Source organism: Lates calcarifer, linkage group LG16_LG22 (assembly GCF_001640805.2).
Source record: "Lates calcarifer isolate ASB-BC8 linkage group LG16_LG22, TLL_Latcal_v3, whole genome shotgun sequence".
Classification (NCBI taxonomy): Eukaryota; Metazoa; Chordata; class Actinopteri; family Centropomidae; genus Lates; species Lates calcarifer.
In genome coordinates this window covers 6662928-6685450 of record NC_066848.1, presented here as the reverse complement: position 1 = coordinate 6685450, position 22523 = coordinate 6662928, and the positions used below count along the sequence as shown (strand labels likewise).

The following is a 22523-nucleotide window of genomic DNA, read 5'->3' as shown; positions in this document are numbered from 1 at the left end:
ATTGTATAGTACAAGTATTAGCTTGTCGATACTGATGCATGCATGAACTGCATTTGTGACCTAAACCTCTCTACGTATTACGTCCTGGGAAAAAAATGCTTTGGCTGTGGGTAAACCCACATGTCCTGGGTGCGTTTGTTATGTAGTACAGTTGCGCCTGCCATTCCTGTTGCACCTAGATCGGCGACGATAAAAGAGTCACATAAATGACACAGTGTATAAGCCGTGGCTTGTTTTAAGTCGGAACTTCTCCGGAAACACAACTGTTTTATATATATCGTAAAAAGTAAGAAGACTTTCTGATATTTTCTTGGATGTTATCATCAGTGGGAGATGTGTAGCGCCTCGGGCGGAACAACTAATCGAGTGCCCACATATATGACAGAGCTTCTCTTCCGGTGTTCGTCATCGTTTACCCGCGTCTGTTGAACACCCCACTTTGTTTGGCGGGATTGGAGTCAGAGGCAGCAACTCAGTCATCCAATCGGTAATATAACGACATTATTGCAAATTAATTATTGTACCAGTTGCTTGTGTGTTACATTACTCAGGTTGTTTCAGAGCTCGGTCGCCTCGGAGTTGGTTTAGTGTGTGTTAGCTAGCATCTTCCTCAACGCACAATTTACTGTTCTGCGTTAGGGATATGTGTTGTTGACTAACTTAGCTAACTAGTTAGCGTTAAGGATACAGTCTTGTTAACTTTAGCTTCTGTTACTGACAAAATTAAGCCTCAAGGCTGCTGGCCTGGACCCACTGTAACACAAAAAATCTCTAGCTAGTCACAGAGGTCGTCTTTCTAGTGGGCACACGGTTGCTCCAGTAGATTGTGTATCCATACTGGAGTCGACTTCATAATAGTTTTTATCGAGTTTAGCCAAGGTGAGCTTTCTAGCCTAAGTAGATGCAGGTAAAAATATACTTTGATGGGGAGAAGTTGTCTTATTCATGCATATTTTCTGTCTTATGTTCTTCATATTCTGTGATAGTTTGTCTTTGAACTGTAGTGATGTGTGGTGCGTGAACTAATTTGAAATAAGACAGGTTTGTGACACTTCTGCACTGTTTGAATGGCACTAAGATAGTATCAGAGCTTCGGCCGTCATTTAATTATTTTGGTGTTGGTGTGGGTCACAAGATTCTTTCACATGTCTGACCAGATAACATGAGGGTCAGTGGATTGCTAATTGTTGTCAAAATAGATTCCTCTTGGGTTTGTGTCACTCAGTTAATTGATTAACCAATTAATTGTTTCATCTGCACTCGTAATGAAATTCATACTGATCTGCACCTTACTGTGTGTGCATTCTCAAAATTACAGGTTGTAGCTGCATCAAATATGCCAGAAAGGTGACCACAAGTGGCCTATTATCTGCTGGTACATTAAACATTCTCGTTTTCTCTCACCGTCAGGCACAATGGAATTTGGCAGAAGGAAGAAGCAAACTATCAGCCCTCAGGCGGAGCTTTATGGACATGCTCTGCAGTTCTATGGGCAGCCTCCTCTTGAAAACATCTCTCTCTCTGAATTTGAGACTTTTGCTGTGGAGAGACTGAGATGTAAGTCCACTCAAATGAAATCTACATTATGAAATCTGGTGCACTTTTCTCTGATGTTATGAAATATATTTTTAACATCTTAAAATTTACATTGTTCTCTTTTAATGCCACTGCAGTGTTGAAGACCGTTGAGAATTTGGGGGTGAGCTATGTGAAACTGTCAGAGGACTACAAAAGGAAGCTGGAGAATGAGTCTAAAAACCTGAACTTTCCTTACAGGCCAGAGGCTGTGAGTACTTTAAGCATGACATACATCAAAACCCTGCAGTGCAGCTTTTATACACTGTCACGAGTTACAGTGTAGCTAAGCTCCAGTGTCAAATAAGCTTTATCACACAGCGATTTCTCTATGTTCATTTACCAGGTGTTGGCTTTCAGATATAGCTTACAGGGCTTTCATCACACTGCACTGATCCATACAGGTAGTTAGAGTTGTAAACAAGGGTTGGTGAGAGATGTATATGTATATGTGCTATGTATATATGCATGGGTCGGTCTGCATTGTTGAGTCTTCTGACATTTAGATCGAGCTTGTACAGCTAGAAAATGTATGTATGTTTGCATGAAGTCATAATCAGTATCATTGTAAATATTAGTGGGAACCAACTATTTATGCAATATTAATTGTTGGGAGGAAAAATGTGCTACAGACACACAAACACCCACATTAAAACACAAAAGAAGCAATCACTGAGAAAGTCAGTGGGTAGAATTGCAGAAGCCACGTTACACAATATCATCTATTAATAAGAGCTTGCAAACAGGTATTGATAGTAAACTCTAACTTTTAAAAAATGTTAATACCTTGTAAACATAACTGAGGGTAAAGCCTGTGATGATAGGCACCTGTCTTGTACAACACCTTTGCCCAACATTATATATTCTCTCAAACACTGAGCTCATTCATAGTTTTTACTGGTTCCTGTTGAATTAAAGTAACACATCAAATAAAATTACACTCTGTAAAGAAACACTTGAAACATTTTTGGAATTCCATGTCCGTTGTTTTAATTAACTCAATGGAGAATGCACACTCTCCCAAACGCAATTAAGTATCTTGTATTTCCTGTGATGTTGCATCAGTATGTCACGTGAATCCTTCCCTTGGCATCCTTTGTAGTGCTGTCCCAGTTTGGTACATCAATGGTCATCCAATCAAAAATCTGCCGTAATGTTTACACAAAAATAGCATCTGTGTCAAATATTCTGTATATAAACAGACACGGTTAGCCACCAAATAAAGAAGCAAGGAAGTTGCGAGAAAACTGAAAACTAATGTCACGTAAAATACTTTATGAAAATCTCAGACTGGACCAAGCGAATCTGAAAAACGAAGAAAGGATCATATCTCCCACTTCATTCTCAGGCTTGCCTACTGCCAAACGTAAGTAAAGTATATTGTAAACAGAATATAATTGTTATGGAAATAAATGGGAATGAAATGAAATGAAATGCAACTAAACATTTTTTTATTTTCAATGGTATTTTAAAGGGAAGATCTCAGGCGGTGGTTTATACAACAGGAAATTGATCTTTTCCGCTACCGCTTCAATGAGCTGCAGCCTGAACAAAAGCTTGAATTTCTACAAGGAAATAATCTGAAATATGTCACAGTAAGTTTTTAGAAGCCTTTATTTTGCCTCGAATGTTTCCCTTCATTAATGTTTTCTCTGTGTTATCAAGAGTAACTCAAATTCTTGATAGAAACATTTTCTCCTTTGTTACCTGAGGATTAAATTAAACTGACTCCTCACCAGTTTACATTTCAGTGAATAAGTGAGTGTGTAGTGGGACATTACAAGCTGCCTTTATTTACAAAATGATGGTAATTAGCTGTCTTTTCACTAGATGGAGCTGTTTGATCACTGGTCGTCCCGGTCCCATGAATGTTAAGGGTTTTCTTGAATGTTGGTTTAGAAGTGTGAATTTTGAAAGAGATTAAAGGTTAAAGAAACATTTCAGAGATGATAAATGCTTATAAATGCTATTTTTAACTGTGAAAGTATTCATTCTCACATGTGAAGAATAAATGTATAATAGTAGCATGTTTTGTTTTTCTTTTTTTAAACTGTGTCTTTAGACCCACCTAAGGCAAGCATGCGACAGATTTTCATAAAGGGAAAAATTGAAAAAAAAGCTATTGAATAATTCATCAACATATAATATGTCGAGAAAGGATGAAAACGGTAGCTCCACTTGATAAATGATGTTTTGTTTCCATGAGCCTCAACCTTCAATGTATTAACAGTGGCACAGTTCTGCCTTTGCAGTTCTTCAATGAAATTCATCATCCTCATCAATAACATTTCAGATTAATGCCAAGGAGAAGAGGGCTTTGCAGGAGAAACTTGTCAACTCCAGTCCTGCTGTTAGTGGAGTCACTGTGGAGCGTCAGGACTTCTATAAAGTGAGTTATTCATCTCTGTCCATTGAGTCCACTAAGAACGTTAAGTGCTTATGCCGTGATAAGACAGTATTACTCAACAGTCTCTGTTCCTTTACACAAGGTGAAGTAGTAAGTTAGCCATCTAGATATAGTACAACAAACAAATGTTTTTATTATTCTTACTGTTGGAACTTTGACAGTTTTAACATTTGTATCTTAACAGTCAACCAGAATATCTTTTTGTGTTAAAGTCACCCTCTCCACTGTAATAATCTTCAAAGTGATTCTTTCATTCCTCGTCAAAAGCTCCACTTTTACCAGTTGAAGCTCATTGTTATGGTCATTTTTTGTTATTTTCAAGTTGTAGTGTCCAGAATCTTTTAACAACAGGACCTCTGTAATGGAGTGGATTATTTTGTTAAATGAGCACTCCATCAGTTTTACCCTGATGACATCATCTGGGTTATCTCACTTTCAGTTTGAGACTTCACATTTTTCTCAGAGAGACAGCATTTAAAAAGTTGGTTGTGGAAATTAGAAGTTGTGGCTTTAGTTAGTCAGAGAAGGTGTAAGAAAAGATGCTTTTGAGTTGTACCATTTAGGATCTTGTGTTTCTCTGCCACTGCTGCTTTAGTTCAGTCTCTTCTTTGTCTGCCAGCTTAATGGAAGTACACTGCTAAATTGCTGAGGTACCCATTTAAGGCCATTACAAACTAATGTATAACAGCTTAAATGATTATTTGGATAAATGACACTTCTGTCTACATGCCACAACCCAGATCACACACTTTATAATCTTTCATTATGACTAAAAGAGTAAAATAGTTAGAATTTACAGAAAGCCCTGTGTCCTTTTGGGGAAAAAAGAAGTGTTGGAAATCAATAGGCTTTTAACTTTTGCCTTTGGTCCAGTGTTCATCTTGAAATAATTACCACAAGAGCTTTCTCAGTGTCACCTATTCTGTGTAATCCTGACCTGCCCAAGAGGACCAGTCAAGCAGGGTAGTGAACTGTGAACTCTTAGAAATAAAATATTGATTACAATTAAGTAAAACACTGATTTGTCTGCCTAGTTCTATTTTTTTACTTCAACTCCCCTACCTCCAGGGCTGAAATTCTGTCAGACAGAGTCAGACCATCTTATAATATGAAATGAATGAGCAAATATTCCTCCCTCAGGCAGTTTAAATCAACTTAGTAGAGAATGCATAATCTTCCAAATTCATCTGAGGAGCTTGTATTACTTCTTAAGAGATGTTTTGACATGATATTGTCGAATCACTAAATGTTCACGTAGTAGAGAAATGTCTTAAATTAGTTTGAATGTAGAGCCTGAAAAATAACTGCCTGATTGACAGATCATTGTCGTAACCTTTCACAGCTGAGTAGATTTAAGATGACAGTTTGTCTATTCACAAAATGAGAAGGAAAGGGGAAAATGTCATGGCCTGCAACTTAACTTTAAATTTACATTTTATGCTTTTTTGCTGACAGTCTCTATGTTGTGAGAATGTAAATCATTGCACTCACTTTATTGAACATCACTAGAATAAGTCCATGGGTCACATTTTAAGCAGCCAAAAAATTTTAAAGGGCGAAGGGTTGGCATTAACATCCCAACACTCCCTGTACATGCAAATGGAATATTAGAATCTGTATCTTATAAATGCATTAGTTATTGAAAACAGTTTTCTCTCCAACTCCTGTTTTAAAGGTTCCATTTCAAGATGCCCTGGACCTAGTGCGAACAAGGAAGGTGTACCTCAAAGCAGGCTACGTGTACATCCCTCATCAGGACATCGTCACCATTGTTCTCAATGATTTTCGCACCAGACTGTCTAAAGCGCTCGCAGTAAGTGTTTACAACTCTTCACTGTTTTAGAAACCATGAATAACGATTTTACATAATATTGCACAAAGCTCAAAGACAAGAATGTATAATTGAGAGAAACATGACAACTTCAGACACACTTCGCTGGAGGTCATGGTGTAAACATATAGCACAAATTTACCTTTATGTATATAGTATGTGCATATACATGGCTTTAAATGAATAAAAGCAACCTCTAACAATATAATGCAATCCAATGCAACTCGGACCTTTAAAAAGTACCATAGATTTTAATCAACAGCTTTCTGACTCACTACAACACTTCACATCATTTTGTAAAGTGTTTCTGTTATGTTCACTCCCTGTACATGTAGTTTATGTAAATACATTTTGTGTATACAGTAAGCCTGGTTGCATAAGGCATATTATTAAATTGCAATTGTGGTTGTTCCCTTCAGTGCCCCTGAGGGAAACTGAGGAAACTCAGGGTTCAAATGAGGGGAACAAGTATGCACACATGACATAAAATGTCTGCAGGGAAGACTGGGGACAGCTAGTGTGAAAGTGTCTATTGTCCCTACAGGCATGATGTTTTTTTTAAAAGGCAGTGGAAGGGGGTCTGTGAAGTCACAATATCTGCACTCTTCTGCATTGCATTGAATGCCCTGAAGGATGTGAAACATGATGGCAGGGGTATTTTCTATAATACATGTGGGGAGAAAAGGTTGAGTTACATTGTGGTGAGGGGTCCTGACTGGGGAGCAGGCACGGGCATGATCAACAACCAAAGGCAGTGGCTCTGTACATTTTATGAATAGGTTTGTTCTTTTAGGGAGGCGCAGAAAATTTATTTATTGGTGATTTACAGCCACAGAGAGGAAATGATAAAATATGCCAATATAAAGACCTGTAAATCATTACTACACTGGTTTGAATCAGCAAGCAATAAGTGTGGATTTTATACCCGAAGTAATCGTCTTAACATTATCATTTTTATTGTGTTACAGAGTAGCTATAATGGTGACAAAGAGAATAGTTGCGTTGGAAAAACCATTGCTAAATCAGAACAAGTACATTTGTCAAATCATAGAAAAAGTTTTTTTTTTTCTTCAACATCAACTAATGGCACTGGCACAGGAAACTTTGGGGGCAGAGGAGGAAAAACCACATTCATGAAACAGCCTTTGAATTTATACAGTATAGTAGAGAAAATCTAGGATTAATATGAGGGAGCAGAGTTTCCACCCTCTGCTGAAAATCAACCTCGTAATTTTTAGCTGTTATACAGCTATGATTGTTAGATCTGGTCACTTTGACAAGATGACTGCCATTGACGCAGCACAGCAGTCTGCTATAAAGAAGGTGCATCAGTAGATTTCACTTCTTCACTTGTCAGGCATGTGTCACAGAGGAGTTAATTTAATCTTTAAGGTGTTTTATTCTCATCTTTACTGAATGGAGTACATATGCACCATATACACATTTTATTTGTGATTTTGTATGCAATTTGTTATCATTACCAACAAAATATATAGCAGTATTTAACTTTCTTTGTATTGGTACACATAAATATTCCATATAGTTTTGGTGTCTGTTGAGCAAACCATGTAATGGTGACTGTGTTTCTAAATTACCTAAAACCTGGTTGAGCATTTCTGTACAGCACTTTATCATAACTTATTTTCCAACATATTCACCAATACAGATAAATCTGCAATAAGCTTGTCCATACCACTATATCAAGCTAGATCTAATACTTAGGCGCACATACATATATTTTATGCGTCTTTCAGTTTGAACTCCAACTAAAAAGCACTTTGTCAAAGAGACACCAGATGCATTGTCTTCCCAAAGCAGCTGTTTGAGTCTACCTTGGAATGGACAGGTTTTTGCTTTATGCATAGAAAATTCTTTGGCAGTTTGAACAAAGGTTCATTTTTGTTCTGTGGTCCATCCCTTGTGTTTAACTCAGTAGTCACGTTCAGTCAGTGTGTTTTGAGGTAACGCCTGTGTTCATGACAGAATGTGGACTCTGCTAAGCCACTGATCTAAAATGCCTATTGACAAACTGAAGCACTCATCTAGAACTCACTACTGGGCAAGTTAGATGAAGAATCCCATAGGTCTCTACTCTGGGAAATCTGCACTGGCTGTAGAATCCATTCTATTGTCCATATAATGACTAGACATTGGTTTTCAGATTGTGCGTCTTCTTGGTGTAGTACTGGCAGGATTAGAAAACAAAAACAAAAAAACAAAATAAACTTGGTCCAGTTCGGCCATTCTCCAATTTCCTGCTAATTATCCGGACCACTAACTGTTGGAATGGAATAATGCTCTAAAACAATTTTTCTTGTAACTGTGCCATAGTGACTGTTTCTGTGTTACTATAATGGTTATTTTCCTCCACTGGGGACAGGGGGAACATCACTGAAAATGTGTCATTAAAAAGGCATGAAATTGAAACCTGCTTCTCCATATGACTCCAGTTATTGGTTGGACATTCATTTTAACAGACAGGATATAGTATATTATGGTGTTTTTACCTCTGCCAAGGAGGTTCTGTTTTCACCAGTGTCTGTTTGTTAGTTAGTTTGTTTATTTGTCTGCAGGATTAGGCAAAAAGCTTTTAACCGATTTGCACCACACTTGGTGGAGGGATGGGACATGGGCCACAGAAGAATGTATTCAATTTTAGTGTGGATCTGGTCAAAGGGAAGCAGGATTTTTTATTACTCTCCTCAACATTGTAAGATAGGTCATTTTTGTCAGTTTCTTGGCAAATAATGTAGCTAAGAATAAAATGTGTTTCATTGCCTTTCACGCCTGCTCTTTATGACTTATTGTATTTTCTGACAAATGAATCATTAGACAGACGTGTAGGATTGTTTGCCCTTGGCAGAGGTACGCATTGTACTTAGTGCCATTCTAGTTTGTGTATGTGTAAGGCAGACCTTGAAATGGCTGAAGATGTTGCCAGTTGGAGTCGTGTTTATCAAGCAGTTAGACTAAGTATTTCTTTTGTTGGGGATTGTGGGAGTACGTAGATGTGTGGTTTAGCTTTTCTGATTCAGTTGGAAAAGTTCACATCTTACTGAACTAGACTGAGACAAAATGTGAATTGGAATTCTGGAATTTATTTTTGATCCACTACCATGGTATATTTCCTTGTTTCTTTAAATTGTTTACATATTTATAATCAATAAATAATATTGATAATGTTTTGTCATTCATGTGATGTTTGTGTCTCTGCAGTTGACAGCCCGCTCACTACCAGCAGTGCAGTCTGACGAACGGCTCCAACCGCTCCTTAACCACCTCAGGTAAGCAGCAGGATTAATAACGTTGTTGTCATTTTTGCCAGGATCCTGTTGAAAAAGAGATTTAGCAGGATTGATCTTTGGCACCATGGAGGGCTGGGGGCTTGTGGCCGGTCTGAGTCAACCCAATCTGTCCCAGTAGACAAGTCCAGATGTTGTGGGAAGTTATGGTGCCTGGCTACGTCTGCACTATTATCTATTTCTATTGTCATAGTTTCTCAGTCTTCAAGCAGTTAGGACTATGCAACATGTGTATCATGTCACCAACAGTTTCTCATGCACTGTATTACATCTCTGTATTGGCTGTTGAGTGGGGGCTTTGTTTCCCCCCAGCAGTTGCTTTTTGCTATAGACTACTTAATTAATTTATAATTCTAAATTATAATGTATTTTCATGGTCTGATAATAGATTAAAGAAATAATGGATTAAATAGAGCTCAGTATGTAGCCCTCATAAGTCAAACTCCATATGGTTGGAATACCTGCTTTATATTTCACCGTGAGCAGACTGTGATTAGCGCCTGTGATGTGCCTGTCTTATTTTCCACAAGACAGGAATGGTGTGGTAAACAGTGTTGCTTATCTTGATGTGTGGATGATTATGTTTTGCCAAAAAATGCAATACAAGCCTGTTACTTCATCAGAGTGCCCTAAATCTGCGTCTGGTTTTATCAGACCTCCATTGCAATACTGAAAATTTACAGAAAAACATCTAAAATGTCCATATAGTTAATATATTTTATCCAACGACAACATATGATATTAACGTGTCAACTCTTGTAGATACCTCAATGTAAAAATCTTAATCTTGCTCACTATTGAAAGTTAATGTGAATCAGCAACAGCACTCAACTTTGCATTAAGGTAGCTGAGTCACAGCAAACTTCATTTCAGCTTCAGTAGCAAAGGAGAGCAATTCAGAGCACAGTGAGGGGTTTTTATCTTACTTAAGATAAAAGTAAGAACATGAATGGGGGGGGGGGGGGGGAGTCATGTTGCCTGATTGTTGATGGGGATTAGTGGGCAGGTTGTTGAGATTAGTGGGCAGGTCACTAATCTCTGAGGTGGGGGGAACACAATATAATGTGAAGCAGCGCCACACGGGACTCAGTGGATTACCAAAATCGTTGACTTAAAAATCTACTGATAGCAGCTTAGCAGATTCAAGTTTGTTTGGCAGGAGGTTACAGGGCAAATAATCACATGTTTTTATTAAGTTTTCATCATTGTAGCTGTATCCAGTAGTAGTTGGTCTTCAGTGTGAGGTCTTAACCAGATCTTCTATCAAAGACTTGATTGGACTTGAGGAAACATACCTCAGACAATATGATCAGTTTTCATAGCAGCCCCAATTGCCTCTGAAATTGCATTAATATTACTAAAGGAATACAGTCTTATTTGTCACTGTCCTGATATGGTTCATATTTCTTCTCATTTTAGTCATGCCTATGTGGGACAGGATTACAGCATCCAGAAGAATGTTGGGAAAATCTCCCTGGAACAAATTGATTCGGTGAGTTGCCTTGACCATTTATTCTTGAAATGTCAGGTTCAGGGTGCTGGGGAATGAGTGGTGTAAAAGGGGAGAAATGAGGTTTGTATAGTAACTCTGGTGGCCCAGAGCCAGGAATGAATAGAAAGTGCATTGAGTGCCACATTAGTTTTAATCGGTCAGCTCACATTATGTTTAATATGTGGTCCATAGAATCAAAATAGATATTTACAGGTACTGATAAATTATAGTATGTCATTTTTACTTGTAAGCCATTAATTGTTGCTTGCCTCTAGCTTTCAGGAAAGTCTTTCCCACTGTGTATGAGGCAGCTCCACCAGGCTCTTAGAGAGAACCACCATCTCCGTCACGGAGGCCGTATGCAGTACGGCCTCTTCCTCAAAGGTATCGGCCTCTCTCTGGAGCAGGCGCTGCAGTTCTGGAGGTCAGAGTTCATCAGAGGCAAAGTGGATGCAGACAAGGTAATGTTGATAATATTAATGCTATAATATTATACAGGAATGTTTTGTTGTTAGAAGATCAGTCAAAAGAAACACTTAAGCTATTTTATTAGTGATGGAGTGACCCCATCAAAACTATATTGATAAAAAGAGAGTTCACTGGTTTCATTGCACAGTACAAATAGTACCGCAATGAGGCTAATGAAGACTTAGTGGTTGTGGGTTCAGGTATTGTGTCTCTGAATAGAAAACAAATTCAAAGTGAGGACATAAAAATTTTTCTACATAAGGAGAACTACCTCTCTTAATGGGAATGGAGACAGGAGATGGAACAATGTACATGATGGAACAGAACAGACTGTATTTCATGCTGTGCAGTCCAGTGGAGATGAATCATAACATATAGTCTTGTTGTAAAGCTTTTACTATCAATGTATTAGAAAACTACACCAACATTTATGTAACTGTTCTGAGATGATTTTGTTGTTTGCATTTCTGACAGCTGCAGCATTAGGTGTGTTTCCTCTGTCAGGTCATTAAATAATCACAGATACGTTGTTACATAGCGTGCCCAACTTAGATTGGCTTGAGTACATGGTTTTAAAAGTCTGGTCTTATAAATATTAATGCATTTCCTTGTTGACCATCAGGAAAATAACTGTTCATTAAATAGATGATTGCTTAGATTGCAATTATGATTCTATACACTTAAGACTGTTAGACAGTCCCTGTATGCTTCACCTTGGCTGGCCTATCTTTTAAGTGAGATATGGCTGATTCAGACCTCCCTGTGGTTTTTGAGTAGTTCTTTAATGCACCATCCTCAACTGCAGTCACTTAGGAATTTGTTGTTCTGTGAGTTAACTTTATTCTGCACCACGATCTATAGTAGTAAAAAGTAAAAATTCTAACATATATATTAAAGAATAAAAATGTTAAGGTTACAATTTATGCATTTTGGCTCATGCCTTACTCACCCAAAGTTTCCCTGAATACATACCAAAACAACCAAAGTACTGCAGTTATTGTCAGTTAATTGACTATGGGCTTTTTTTTCACCATTCTCTGTCATAGACCATGTGAATAAAATAAAGACAGTAATTGCTAATAAAAGTAATTGTTTGTTGCAAAGCTACTGGACAGGTAGACATAAAACCAGCATGATCTAATTGCACTATGACACAGTGGGAGACTTGTCTTATCAGCCATGTGAGCTTTTGGCCAGCTTTTGTAATAATGTCTGTTTTACAGTAAAAGCATGAAATACTGTCCATCTGTCTAACCCTCTGACCTACTCTGATAAACACCCATCCAGAGCTTAATCTCACACATAAGTGTGCTGCATTTTGAGTACTCATCAAAAGATGCAGAGAGTGTAAGGTGCCAACAAATCATTTAATTGTGCTGAGTTTAATAGACACCCAGTGCAGTAGTCTGGCACAGCAGTGCATGTGGATGGGCCTTGATCCCCAAGCTGTGTTGTCTTTTGATAATGACTTATACTAACCTAGTACAGCAGATCACATAGTTGGCATCCCTACCATGCCACTGCAGGTAGTCTGCACTCTTTCCAGTCCGAGGATGTGTTTTGCATCAGCCAAACTGTCCAGGCATGTTGTGGGAATATCTGCGGCCTCTGTTTCCTGCTGGTGCCACAGTTTTTAGTAGTAATGAGACACATTAAAGAATTGTGACCAGACTCTGATGCATAGACATACAGAGAGGCTTTCATGTTTTCAGCTGTTTGAAATTCAGATACTTTGTCACTTGTAAGGTTGCTCACATCTCTTTGCTGAGTGCAAACAACAGCTTGGTAGAAACGGAGAACAAAGTACACTAACATGCAACTGGTAACTGTGAGTGGCCCACATATATACAGTGCTAATGTTATTGACAAGATTTAAAATCATAAAGCTTTGCCAAAAATCCTTGGCGAACATAATGTGAATAGGAACAAATTCAGGAATTTGGTATTATCACTTTTGTATAGCACAGATTTTAGGAAATCTAATATGTAACGTTAACTGCACAAACACAAACTTTTTATTAAATTAAATTAAAACACAGAAGCCACAAAGAGCTCAAAATGTTTTGTTCTTGCACCGTTTAAGAGAAGTAACTCGGCTTTCTCTTACAACATATTAATACTTTCCTATTTATATTATTGTAAAAATCAGTGGCCTACTGGTTAATCCTTGTAATTGTTAATTGCCTGTATTTATGACTATGGTATTCTAATACTATAAGGAGAAACACACAGAGACTAAAATATTATCAGTAACCTGTGTAGCTCTTTTGAAAGTGTAACACTGCAACAAAATAGTGGGATGGTTATTTTTTAGTTCCACACCTTCAAAAAATATATCAATATAAAAAATAAATATTTCAGTCAGAGTGTTTTTTGAGCCATTCAGAAATGTCCCGTCTTTTGTATCGTTACACAAAAGATGAGAAACGAAAGCCAAATACTCCCTGGCACAGACACCTCTTCAAGCATGTTTTTAGAGTAATAAAGCAGTGTCCTTCTATCTTGTGCCTTCACTCTCTCTTGTCCTAGTATCTGTTATTGGCCCTCAGTAAGAGTCTCATGGCAGCTACAGTATACTGGATTCATGTTACATCCCTCTTTGGTGCCCTATTTCTGGGGTGGTTCGGTTCCCATGTACAATCTCCCCGAGAAAGTGTGATGGGCTCTGCACAAAACCCAGCTCTTGTTCCACAGCCGAGGCAGCAGGACGGTGCTGACCAGATCGCAGCTCTCACAGTGATGTATGTGTTGTGTCAGGGACTGCACTTTGTGGCAGGCTGCACAAAGCCTGCTCATTAGTATGCGACTGGCACAGAGAAAAAGATGGGAGGCAGCGATGCCGAAAGGGAGGCCTGGAGGAAGAGGCAATGTAATATTAGACTAGAGGGAGAGAGAAAATTGATGAAATCAACTTGATCTATCCATTTTTCTTGCCACGGAAGTTAGCCCATTCATTTGGAGGAGTGTCTATTTGTAACACATTTTAGTGTGTTGTTTTGCCGTAGGGTGGGACTGCTTTGAACTGCTTGTTTTACAGATGTTAACTTCAGGTTAATTAATTTCCACTAACTGACACCATTTTTCACATTATAGCTTTGGTTTCCTCTAGGGTCTTTTCCAACCACATAGGAGATTCATTAGATGACACTTTATATTAACTGCTCTTAAAGTTTGGATACAAGTGTTCACCATGTTATTTTAATCACTGGTATTGTAGTGCATTTCAAAGTTGCCTCCAGCTCCTTCTTTGCAATGGGTCTGCCTCACGTTGGAAAAACTTTGTTCTTGAAGAGATCATTTTGTTTTAGTGAGTATTTTGTTCTTTTTTTCATTTTAGAAAGTCTTTAAAGTAAAAGACAGTGTTCAACTATTTAATTTTTTTAACTATTTAAAAAAATGTATTGGTTAAAACATAATTGCCTGATATAAATTATTAAAAACAAAAAAGAATTGCTCTTAGTTTTATTTCTCACGCTGAATGTACAAGTCGTTCAAGTGGCATTTGCTTTCATTGAGAAACTAGGACCATGTGAATGCATAGCTGAGCTTCATCTCAGTATAATTTGTCTCCATTGTCTTTTAGTATAAAATTCTACTTTGTGAGTAAATGACCATTTTAAAAAGCAGTCCACACTCTGCAACATCAAACTTCTTAACTTTTGTGCACTTGCAGTATTTTATAGTCCTACACCTTTTATTGTTTTCAGGGAGTGAAAGGGCCTGTAGTGCAGATTAAAAAGTATTTTAATGGTATTACATATAAGAGGGATTGGAGCTACAGGCACATTAGTCACTATGGACTGAGCCTAAGTAAGCCATGCCAATTTTACACACATGCACGCACACACACGTACGTAATCCCTTTGATTGTGTCCTATTTCTCTGTCTCCACTGCCGCAGGTTTTTGTGAATGTGTCCTAGAGTGTGGGGGGATGTTGCAGTGATGTAGCCCCATGAGCCAAGAGAAGAGCTGTGGCTCTGCTCCTTTAATGTGTCTTTTGTGCTTGCGTTCAGACTCTCTACAATTCCATCAGTTTGGAGGTCAACTGTATTAGAGTTTATCCAGGATTATCTAAAGTGTAGGCTGAAGTGTAGGAACACAGTTGGTGATTAGAAGAAGCCCTGAAAATATCATATTTAATTTAAAGGAGTTGCATTCAATATGAGTAAAAATGGGACAAGATGAGAACAAACTGTGAACTGAGCTGTACCACATCTCAGTGCTGAGGGAAATCTGAATTCTGTTTTGAGGGGAAATCAGATGTCTTGTTTGGCAAAAACCACTTCAGTCTTACCAGTATGAAGTGAAAGTTCAGTGCCATATCATTTCTAAGTCTTTGTACCACTTTTTTTTTTTTTTTTTTTTTTTAGATCACATAGGATATTTTTATGTCCTAATTATTTCACATAATACATATTAAACACACTTTAGTGCCAGTAGAGTTCCAGGATTCGTTTTAATAGAGTAGGGGGGTCTTAAATCAGGAAACAGCCCCTTGAATCCTTGGAAGCTCTACATAATTAATATTTGATTTATTGTACTTAAAGAAGATTTTATGGGCTTTTAAATTGCCATTGCAGCTTGTCACATTAGCAAGTTCAGGGGTTTTATTGCAACATTAATGTGTTATGATGGGTTCAGTCATGGTGATTGTGTTCTGCCACTGTTGAAGCACACTGTGTGTATTTTACTGTTTGATTTTTTCGAGGCAGGGCCCCTGTAATTCATTTTTAATGGTTGCGCAGAAGTACTGTACGTATAAAAGGAGTTCACTGTGGAGGTTTTGTACAATGACCCCCATCAAAAAGTATGAATGGTTTTTTGGTTTGCAACAAACTGGACAGAATATGATGTGGAGGCTTACAAAAGTCTGACACTTAAGTTTACTGATGTCAGTCACTTGTGTCTTTGACTTTTATGTTTTGCTTTTTTGGAGATCATATAAAGATTCACAGTTTGTTTGAATTCTAACCCTGCTGCATTGTGGTCAGAAATAAATTGAATAAAACTAGACAAGGTCTAGTTTTGTCTGACTGTGAATGCAGCCTGTTTGTGTTTTGTCAGTAATAGCTTGAAGCTGTACTGTCAATCAAAAAAGGGAGAAAATACTGTAGATCCTCATCAAAACATGGATACTCAGTATGTCCTGTTTATTAAGCTTTAAATACCATGCAGATTGTATACAAGCCTGTGGCTGCAACTAATGATCATTTTCATCATCAATTATTTTATCAGCAATGGTGACAGATGTCCATCACAGTATATCAAAAGAGATCTCCTCAACGTGTTCATTTTATCCAATCAACAACCCAAAACCCAAAGATACTTGGTCAGCAGCAAAAACATAACAAGAACACAAATGCTTTACTTAAGTAGAAGTACTTGCTCCACAGAAAAATGGCAGATGTGTCTGTGTTATCATACATAACATTATTAGACTATTATCACTCATGCATCAATGAGTAAGCAGCATTTTACTGTTGTAGCTGATTGAGGTTGAGCTTTTTTACTACTTTACATACAGTTACTTAGTTCAATCCAGTGGTTACTAAGTTAGAGATCAGCTCCCCCTCAGTGGCTCACAAAATAAATTTGAGTTGTCATAGAATGGGAAAGTAAAGAGGAAAAGTTCAAATATATAAATAATTTTGTTCTTTTCTCTAGTTTTTGCTTTTATTGTGAAGGTAATGGATAATTTGCCCTCTTTGGGCCTCAGTCAAAGAAGTTTAAATGGGAAATATCTCTTTGGAACTGCTATCAAAACTGACATCTAAAATGTCAGGGCGCCAGCTGGCCACTTTTTTGTAACTAGTAACTTTAGCTGACAAATATAGCCCATATTAACATGGATCTTCTACATTTAAGAGCCAGTAATTAACTTTCCCAGTGACCAGTAAAAAAAGGCTACATTTTTAGTTAGAAATTGTGGTCACATTGCATTGAATACTGGTACATTATATTGGAATTTCCATTCTTTTATTTAAAACATTCTTTTCATATTGTATCAAAGTGCTCTGCAGAACAAGGGGCAAAAGCACTGAGAGGGAAGGATGGTCATATTACGGTATCCATAATTCAGCTATCTCGAGTGTGGCGACACCTCTACAGCAGGTTCGCTCTAATAGCTCTATATTTCATTGAGGAAAACACCCTGTCAAAACTGACATGATGTATGACAATGTCTCTTTTCACCCCAACCTTGCCCCTCTTACACTCTCATCCTCACTAATGCCTTCTCTTCCTCTCTGCCCTCTTCTCTTCCTCTCTCTCTTTGTAGTTTGACAAAGCATATGCCTACGGCGTCCGCCACATGTTTGGCAAAGAAGGCAAGCGAGCAGACTACACCCCCTACAGTTGTATGAAGGTGATTTTGTCAAACCCACCCAGCCAAGGCGACCATCATGGTGAGCTGATGTCTGTTGAAAGAAGCCATTACCCATGTGATAAGCCATTCAGCTCTCATTATCAGGCTTTTTAGTTAAAAAGTTTGGCTTGGAAATAGTGGCACAACTGACTGTGGATATCATTACCACAATCTCTGCATATATTGTTTTCACATGCTGAGTGTTTCAGTTTCCCCTCATCAGTGAAACAAGTGATACCTTATTTTTATCTGGCAAATAATTTAAATTGGTTCTCATTTTGTGTTTATAGGATGTCCATTTCGTCACAGTGACCCAGAGCTGCTGAAGCAGAAGCTTCAGTTCTACAAAGTGTCTCCCAGTGGAATCAGTCAGGTGGGTGTTGTCCTATCTACAGCAGGTGTCTGAAATGGTCGGACAGTCTTCTTGCCACCATTATTTGCCTCAACATTTCTCCAATGATCTCAGCAAATAAACATTGATCTTTTTTTTTTTTAGTGGGTTTATAAAATCTTTGTCAAGTTCATTCAGAAACTGGGAAATGGTACTACAACTCAACACACCCACAGTGGCTGAGAGCAGCGGGTCTTGGATATTGAGTCTTAATAACATTTTATCTACAGTATATAGTACAGAAAATACACTAGTTAAAAGTAGTAGCAGCACAAACCACTGCAGGATAGAGAGCAGATGGCAGACACCAACCTGTGACTGACATGCAGGCATTTGGTTATAAACTAAAATACTGGACAAATTACAGTAATGACCTGATGATGGCACTAGATGAAAAGATCACCAGAGTCATTATTTAATGACAATCCACACAATAGTAGTCAAGATATTTCACTCAAACCCACATGTCAACCTCATGGTGATGCTAGAGGAAGTGATATTTCCCAGGATCAGTGAAAAATTCGACCTCCTGAAGGCGCTACATGAATATCAAGAATCACCGAAGTGATGAGGATTTGCCTTGTTGTTTCAAAACATCTTCCCATAATACTGGCTTATTTCTAAAAGACGGCAGTAATCGTATGATTAAGTATCCTGTGGATGTGTGGACATATTTCTCTTAATTCCCCAACAACCATCTCGAGTAAATCTCACAGAGGGTAAAGCACTTATATCACATAAGTGTAATATATGCCCTTTTGCTAAAGAGAAAAGAGGAACAAAAGTCACAGCACAGCTATTGTTTACCTTTTATTACCGCTCTCGCTGATCTAAGCAGCCATAGTGGTTGAGCATGCTGGTGGCAGTATCATGCTGGAGGCAGCCTTCAGGAAAATAGGGAATAATGAGGGAGCCAAATGCAGGTAGATTCCTCAGAAGAGTCTCTTTTACCAAATGCTGAAGACCTTGGAGAGATTTATTTATTTATTTATTTATTTTCAGCAGGTAAGTCACCCTGAGTGTGTCACACGGACACTCATTCCTTTTAATACAAGAATGTGAGAGCCCTTGCATGACCCCAACCAAAAACCTGGGCTTCAAAATCCCTTTTCAACTTAACAGAGCTTCAGAGCTTCAGGAGGGAAGAAAATACGAAATCCTAAAATCGAGATCTACCAGAAGACTTGAAGGTGTAATCACTGCCAACAGTTATTCTACAAAGAGTTGACACAGGGCATGAATATTTAAATTAGTCCAAATAAGCCTGTGATCTGTTTTCATTACATTTGCAAAGATTTCTTGAAGGATGTGCTCACCGCTGTCTTTATGATTTATGAGGAATGTTTGTGTAGGTAGTTGACAGAAAGCCAATAAGAAAAAAAAATGATTACAAGATTGCAAAATCACAAAATGTTGGCATTATCTTGCACAAATGTACTGTGCCAGTATCTGAAGTGTATCAGTTTAAACTGAAAAATTTTCTAACCTGGTGTCTTTGAACTTTTCTTTTTCCATCCTCTTACCTTTTGTTGCAGATCCTGGAGCTGGTCAAAGGAATGCACTATCAGCTGGCGTGCCAGAAGTACTTTGAGCTGACACACAGTGTAAGTGCAGATTTAATTTGAAGCGGGGAGTAACTGGGGCTACCTGTGTCAGAGGCTTTAAGGCTCAGGAGAGAGACCCAGAACTGTCATCACATCCATCATTAGCTGGCTGTCATAGCCACTTAATTTTTATAGGTTTATTATAGCATTCAAATCTGTTTTGTCCCCTGTGGATACTTATTTAATTTAATCTGTTTAAGTTTGGATGCTTGAGTCATCATCCCTTTCAGTCACACTCACAATGTATTCACGTGTCTACAGATGTCATTCATCTGAGTTTGGCTCTGTTTTACTTTCACTCACTTTAACTACATTTACACAACTTGTTATATGATGTCAAAGGTGTTACAGTTATTTTGAATGGATAGCAAGTCATCAAGATTAATTTTCGGAGGGGCATTTTACCTTTAGTAAGGTAGATATATTGCGAGTGATGGTGCTAATATCCTTGAAATTGCAGTAACTGATTGTATACGAAGAATATGATCACACATGATCACCTGCAAATACACTGTATAATAGCTCTGAGAAACATGCCATCATAAATTGTGACACCATTACCAACATTACACTCTCATCATTAGTGATTACACAAACTGTCTAAAACTGTGTCCATGCCCACATTATGACATGTTCACGGTCAAGACTAGAACTGGTTAAAAGCCGTACCTTTCATTTATTTATTTGACATAAAAGTAGATTTTTCATGGCAAAGTTTTTTTGGGAATAAATATTCTTAATGCTGTTGTTTAAATGGAGCCTGCAGTATATATATATATATCCCCCATCTCCTCCTGGGTTTCGTAACAGAGTAACTGCGCTTCTTTTTCTTTGAAAAATTACATCTGTCTCTCTGTAAATCCTCTAATGTAAATATAGAAGATATTAAATACCAACTGTTTATCCTCTTTGAACACACAGTCATCACCCAGGGCTTCTTGGATTGCTGGCTGGTTATTGACTTTAATGAAAAATGCAGGGGTCATGTGTTTTCTTACATTCATTTAGTCTATGCAAACAACTGATGAGAAAAATCTAAATTGATATGTTCTGCAGTCAAGTGTAAAATGAATTAGTTTGCTTCACAGGGCAATTCATAAACATTGAATTCACATTCTTGTGGCTACTAGCTGATAGAGGCAGTGATTTAACAGACGTACTGTATGTTCTAAGTGTCAGTATTGATCAGTAGCCCTTGCAGTCCCCCACAGATACATTACAATAGTTAGTGCCTAGTGCAGAATTATTTCCTACACTCTAGTTGTTAAGAAGGTAAAAATAGCAAAGTAAAATGTCTTCCTACAGTGCTTAATGTGGCACCTGGAAGACGCTGATAACTTTTACAAATCTCTCATGGTAATAGAAAACTTCACTATGAAAGATTTTGAGAACATATTAAATGATTGTTTAAACACTAAAGGTCACAGAAAGAGTGTCTGAAAGAGCTTGAACTTCATTTGTTATTTGATTCATAAGTTTTTACATAATGATTGATTTTTGACATTTTATTTCTTGAGTGGGTATTTCATCTTTTCACTGTGCTCTGATGGAAGCTGGTGGAAGCTTGCTGTGAAAGTTCATTATTAGTAAATTGTTAGAAAATTAGCAAATCATTCCACCTCTTCCCAAATGAAGCAGATGTTACATTAAAACAGTTGGCCAGTATGCCACCATGCTGCCACTTCTGTGAAAACTAAGACTGCTGTTTTTTTTTCCTCTTGACCTACCTCTCTTGTTCTTTCTCTCTCTTTTTTTGGAGCAGATTGAGGATGCCAATTTTTCGTCTGAGCCACCCCAACCAGTACTTTGTAGAAAGCCAGAAAGTTTTGGGAGGAGGCAGGGACATAAAGCGAGAGATGGAGACTCCACAGAGGTCGCAGGATAACTCTGCTGCCAGAGGATCCACTGCAGCACGAGAGGCAGCACCAAGCACTTCTCAGGATTTGGCTGAAATGACAGAGGACCTGGATTCTTTCTTTCAAGATGCCTGATTTTTTTTAAACTCTTCTTTTTTACATATAGAAATAAACGTTTGTCTTTCCTATGAGGGCTGAAGTTTATGAGGGTGGTCTGTATCTGACACAAAAAATATTAGTTGCATATCAGCTATCTTTTCAATAATTTAGTTTCAGTTAACCATTACGTGATTCTAAACTCAGTATCACACCATAGTTGAGTTTTCTACCTGAGAAAATCACATGCTAATATCGGTGTCGCTTCATCATTCATTTTGCTGCTTAACCCATGCGTTAAAAGTAGTCTCCTGGTTTGTTTTCTTTCTTTGTTTTCACTCTGGGCTGAACTCAGATGGCTTATACACAGTCTCAGTGCACAGCATTCTGGCAGGAAGGCTGGTTTTGGGGGTGATGACTAGAACATTTCCCAGCTGTCTCAGAAACAATGTCATTGTATTTGCTGGCAGGAGTATGGATGAATGGTGGCAGGAGGATGGATGAAAATAAACAATTTCCACAGTTGTATTATGCCGCCTTGGAATATTGCCTCATAGTGCTCAATGCAATTTATTCAAAGCATACGTGGTCAGGAGGAGTCTGCTCAATAATTTGTGAAAAATGGTGGCTGTCGCATAGTCAAGAACCTTTTGCACTGCTGTGATGTTCTTTTTCTTAATCTTGCTTTTTGTAAGGTTCACTCCCATCTCCACTCCTTTTTACTAACTTTAGATCTAATTAGAGCCACTGTAATGTTAACCCTGAATTATAGGAATACAAATTCATTTTCTAGGAGGCCAAAGGAAATATTGAATGAAGTAAAAACCTCCTTATGTAATTTAATCGTTGTTAATTTTAAATCTAATTTAATGTCCCAGATGGTGTCAAATGTTTAAAAAAATACCTTTATGCACATTCCTCTGCCGACTTTTTGACACATTCAGACCACACTTCATCACTGTCTTCATGCTTGTAACGTCAGAGTACAAACACACGGCCTGCGCCAGAGCTGCACATAGCTGGAATTAAATTAGGTCTTAAAATCCAGGCATGGTGCTTGACATAGAGAGGATTTATTCAGTATAATAAGGCAACTGGATAACAGTGCGCAGTCGGGCTGCTGTCAGCAAGAGACC

The 22523-nt window shown here is 38.0% G+C and overlaps 1 protein-coding gene across 1 annotated transcript; it reads left to right on the top strand.

Annotated features, from left to right (window-relative positions):
* The first annotated feature begins 344 nt into the window (after positions 1-344).
* Positions 345-21915, top strand: prim2 (DNA primase subunit 2). Its single transcript, XM_018689893.2, is given in 15 exon segments — positions 345-487; positions 1411-1557; positions 1674-1786; positions 2865-2941; positions 3050-3170; positions 3869-3964; positions 5658-5795; positions 9030-9097; positions 10535-10607; positions 10883-11068; positions 17354-17480; positions 17731-17813; positions 19367-19435; positions 21198-21218; positions 21220-21915. Coding segments are annotated over 14 exon segments (1521 nt in total). The 5' UTR covers positions 345-487; positions 1411-1415; the 3' UTR covers positions 21427-21915.
* The last annotated feature ends 608 nt before the right edge of the window (positions 21916-22523 follow it).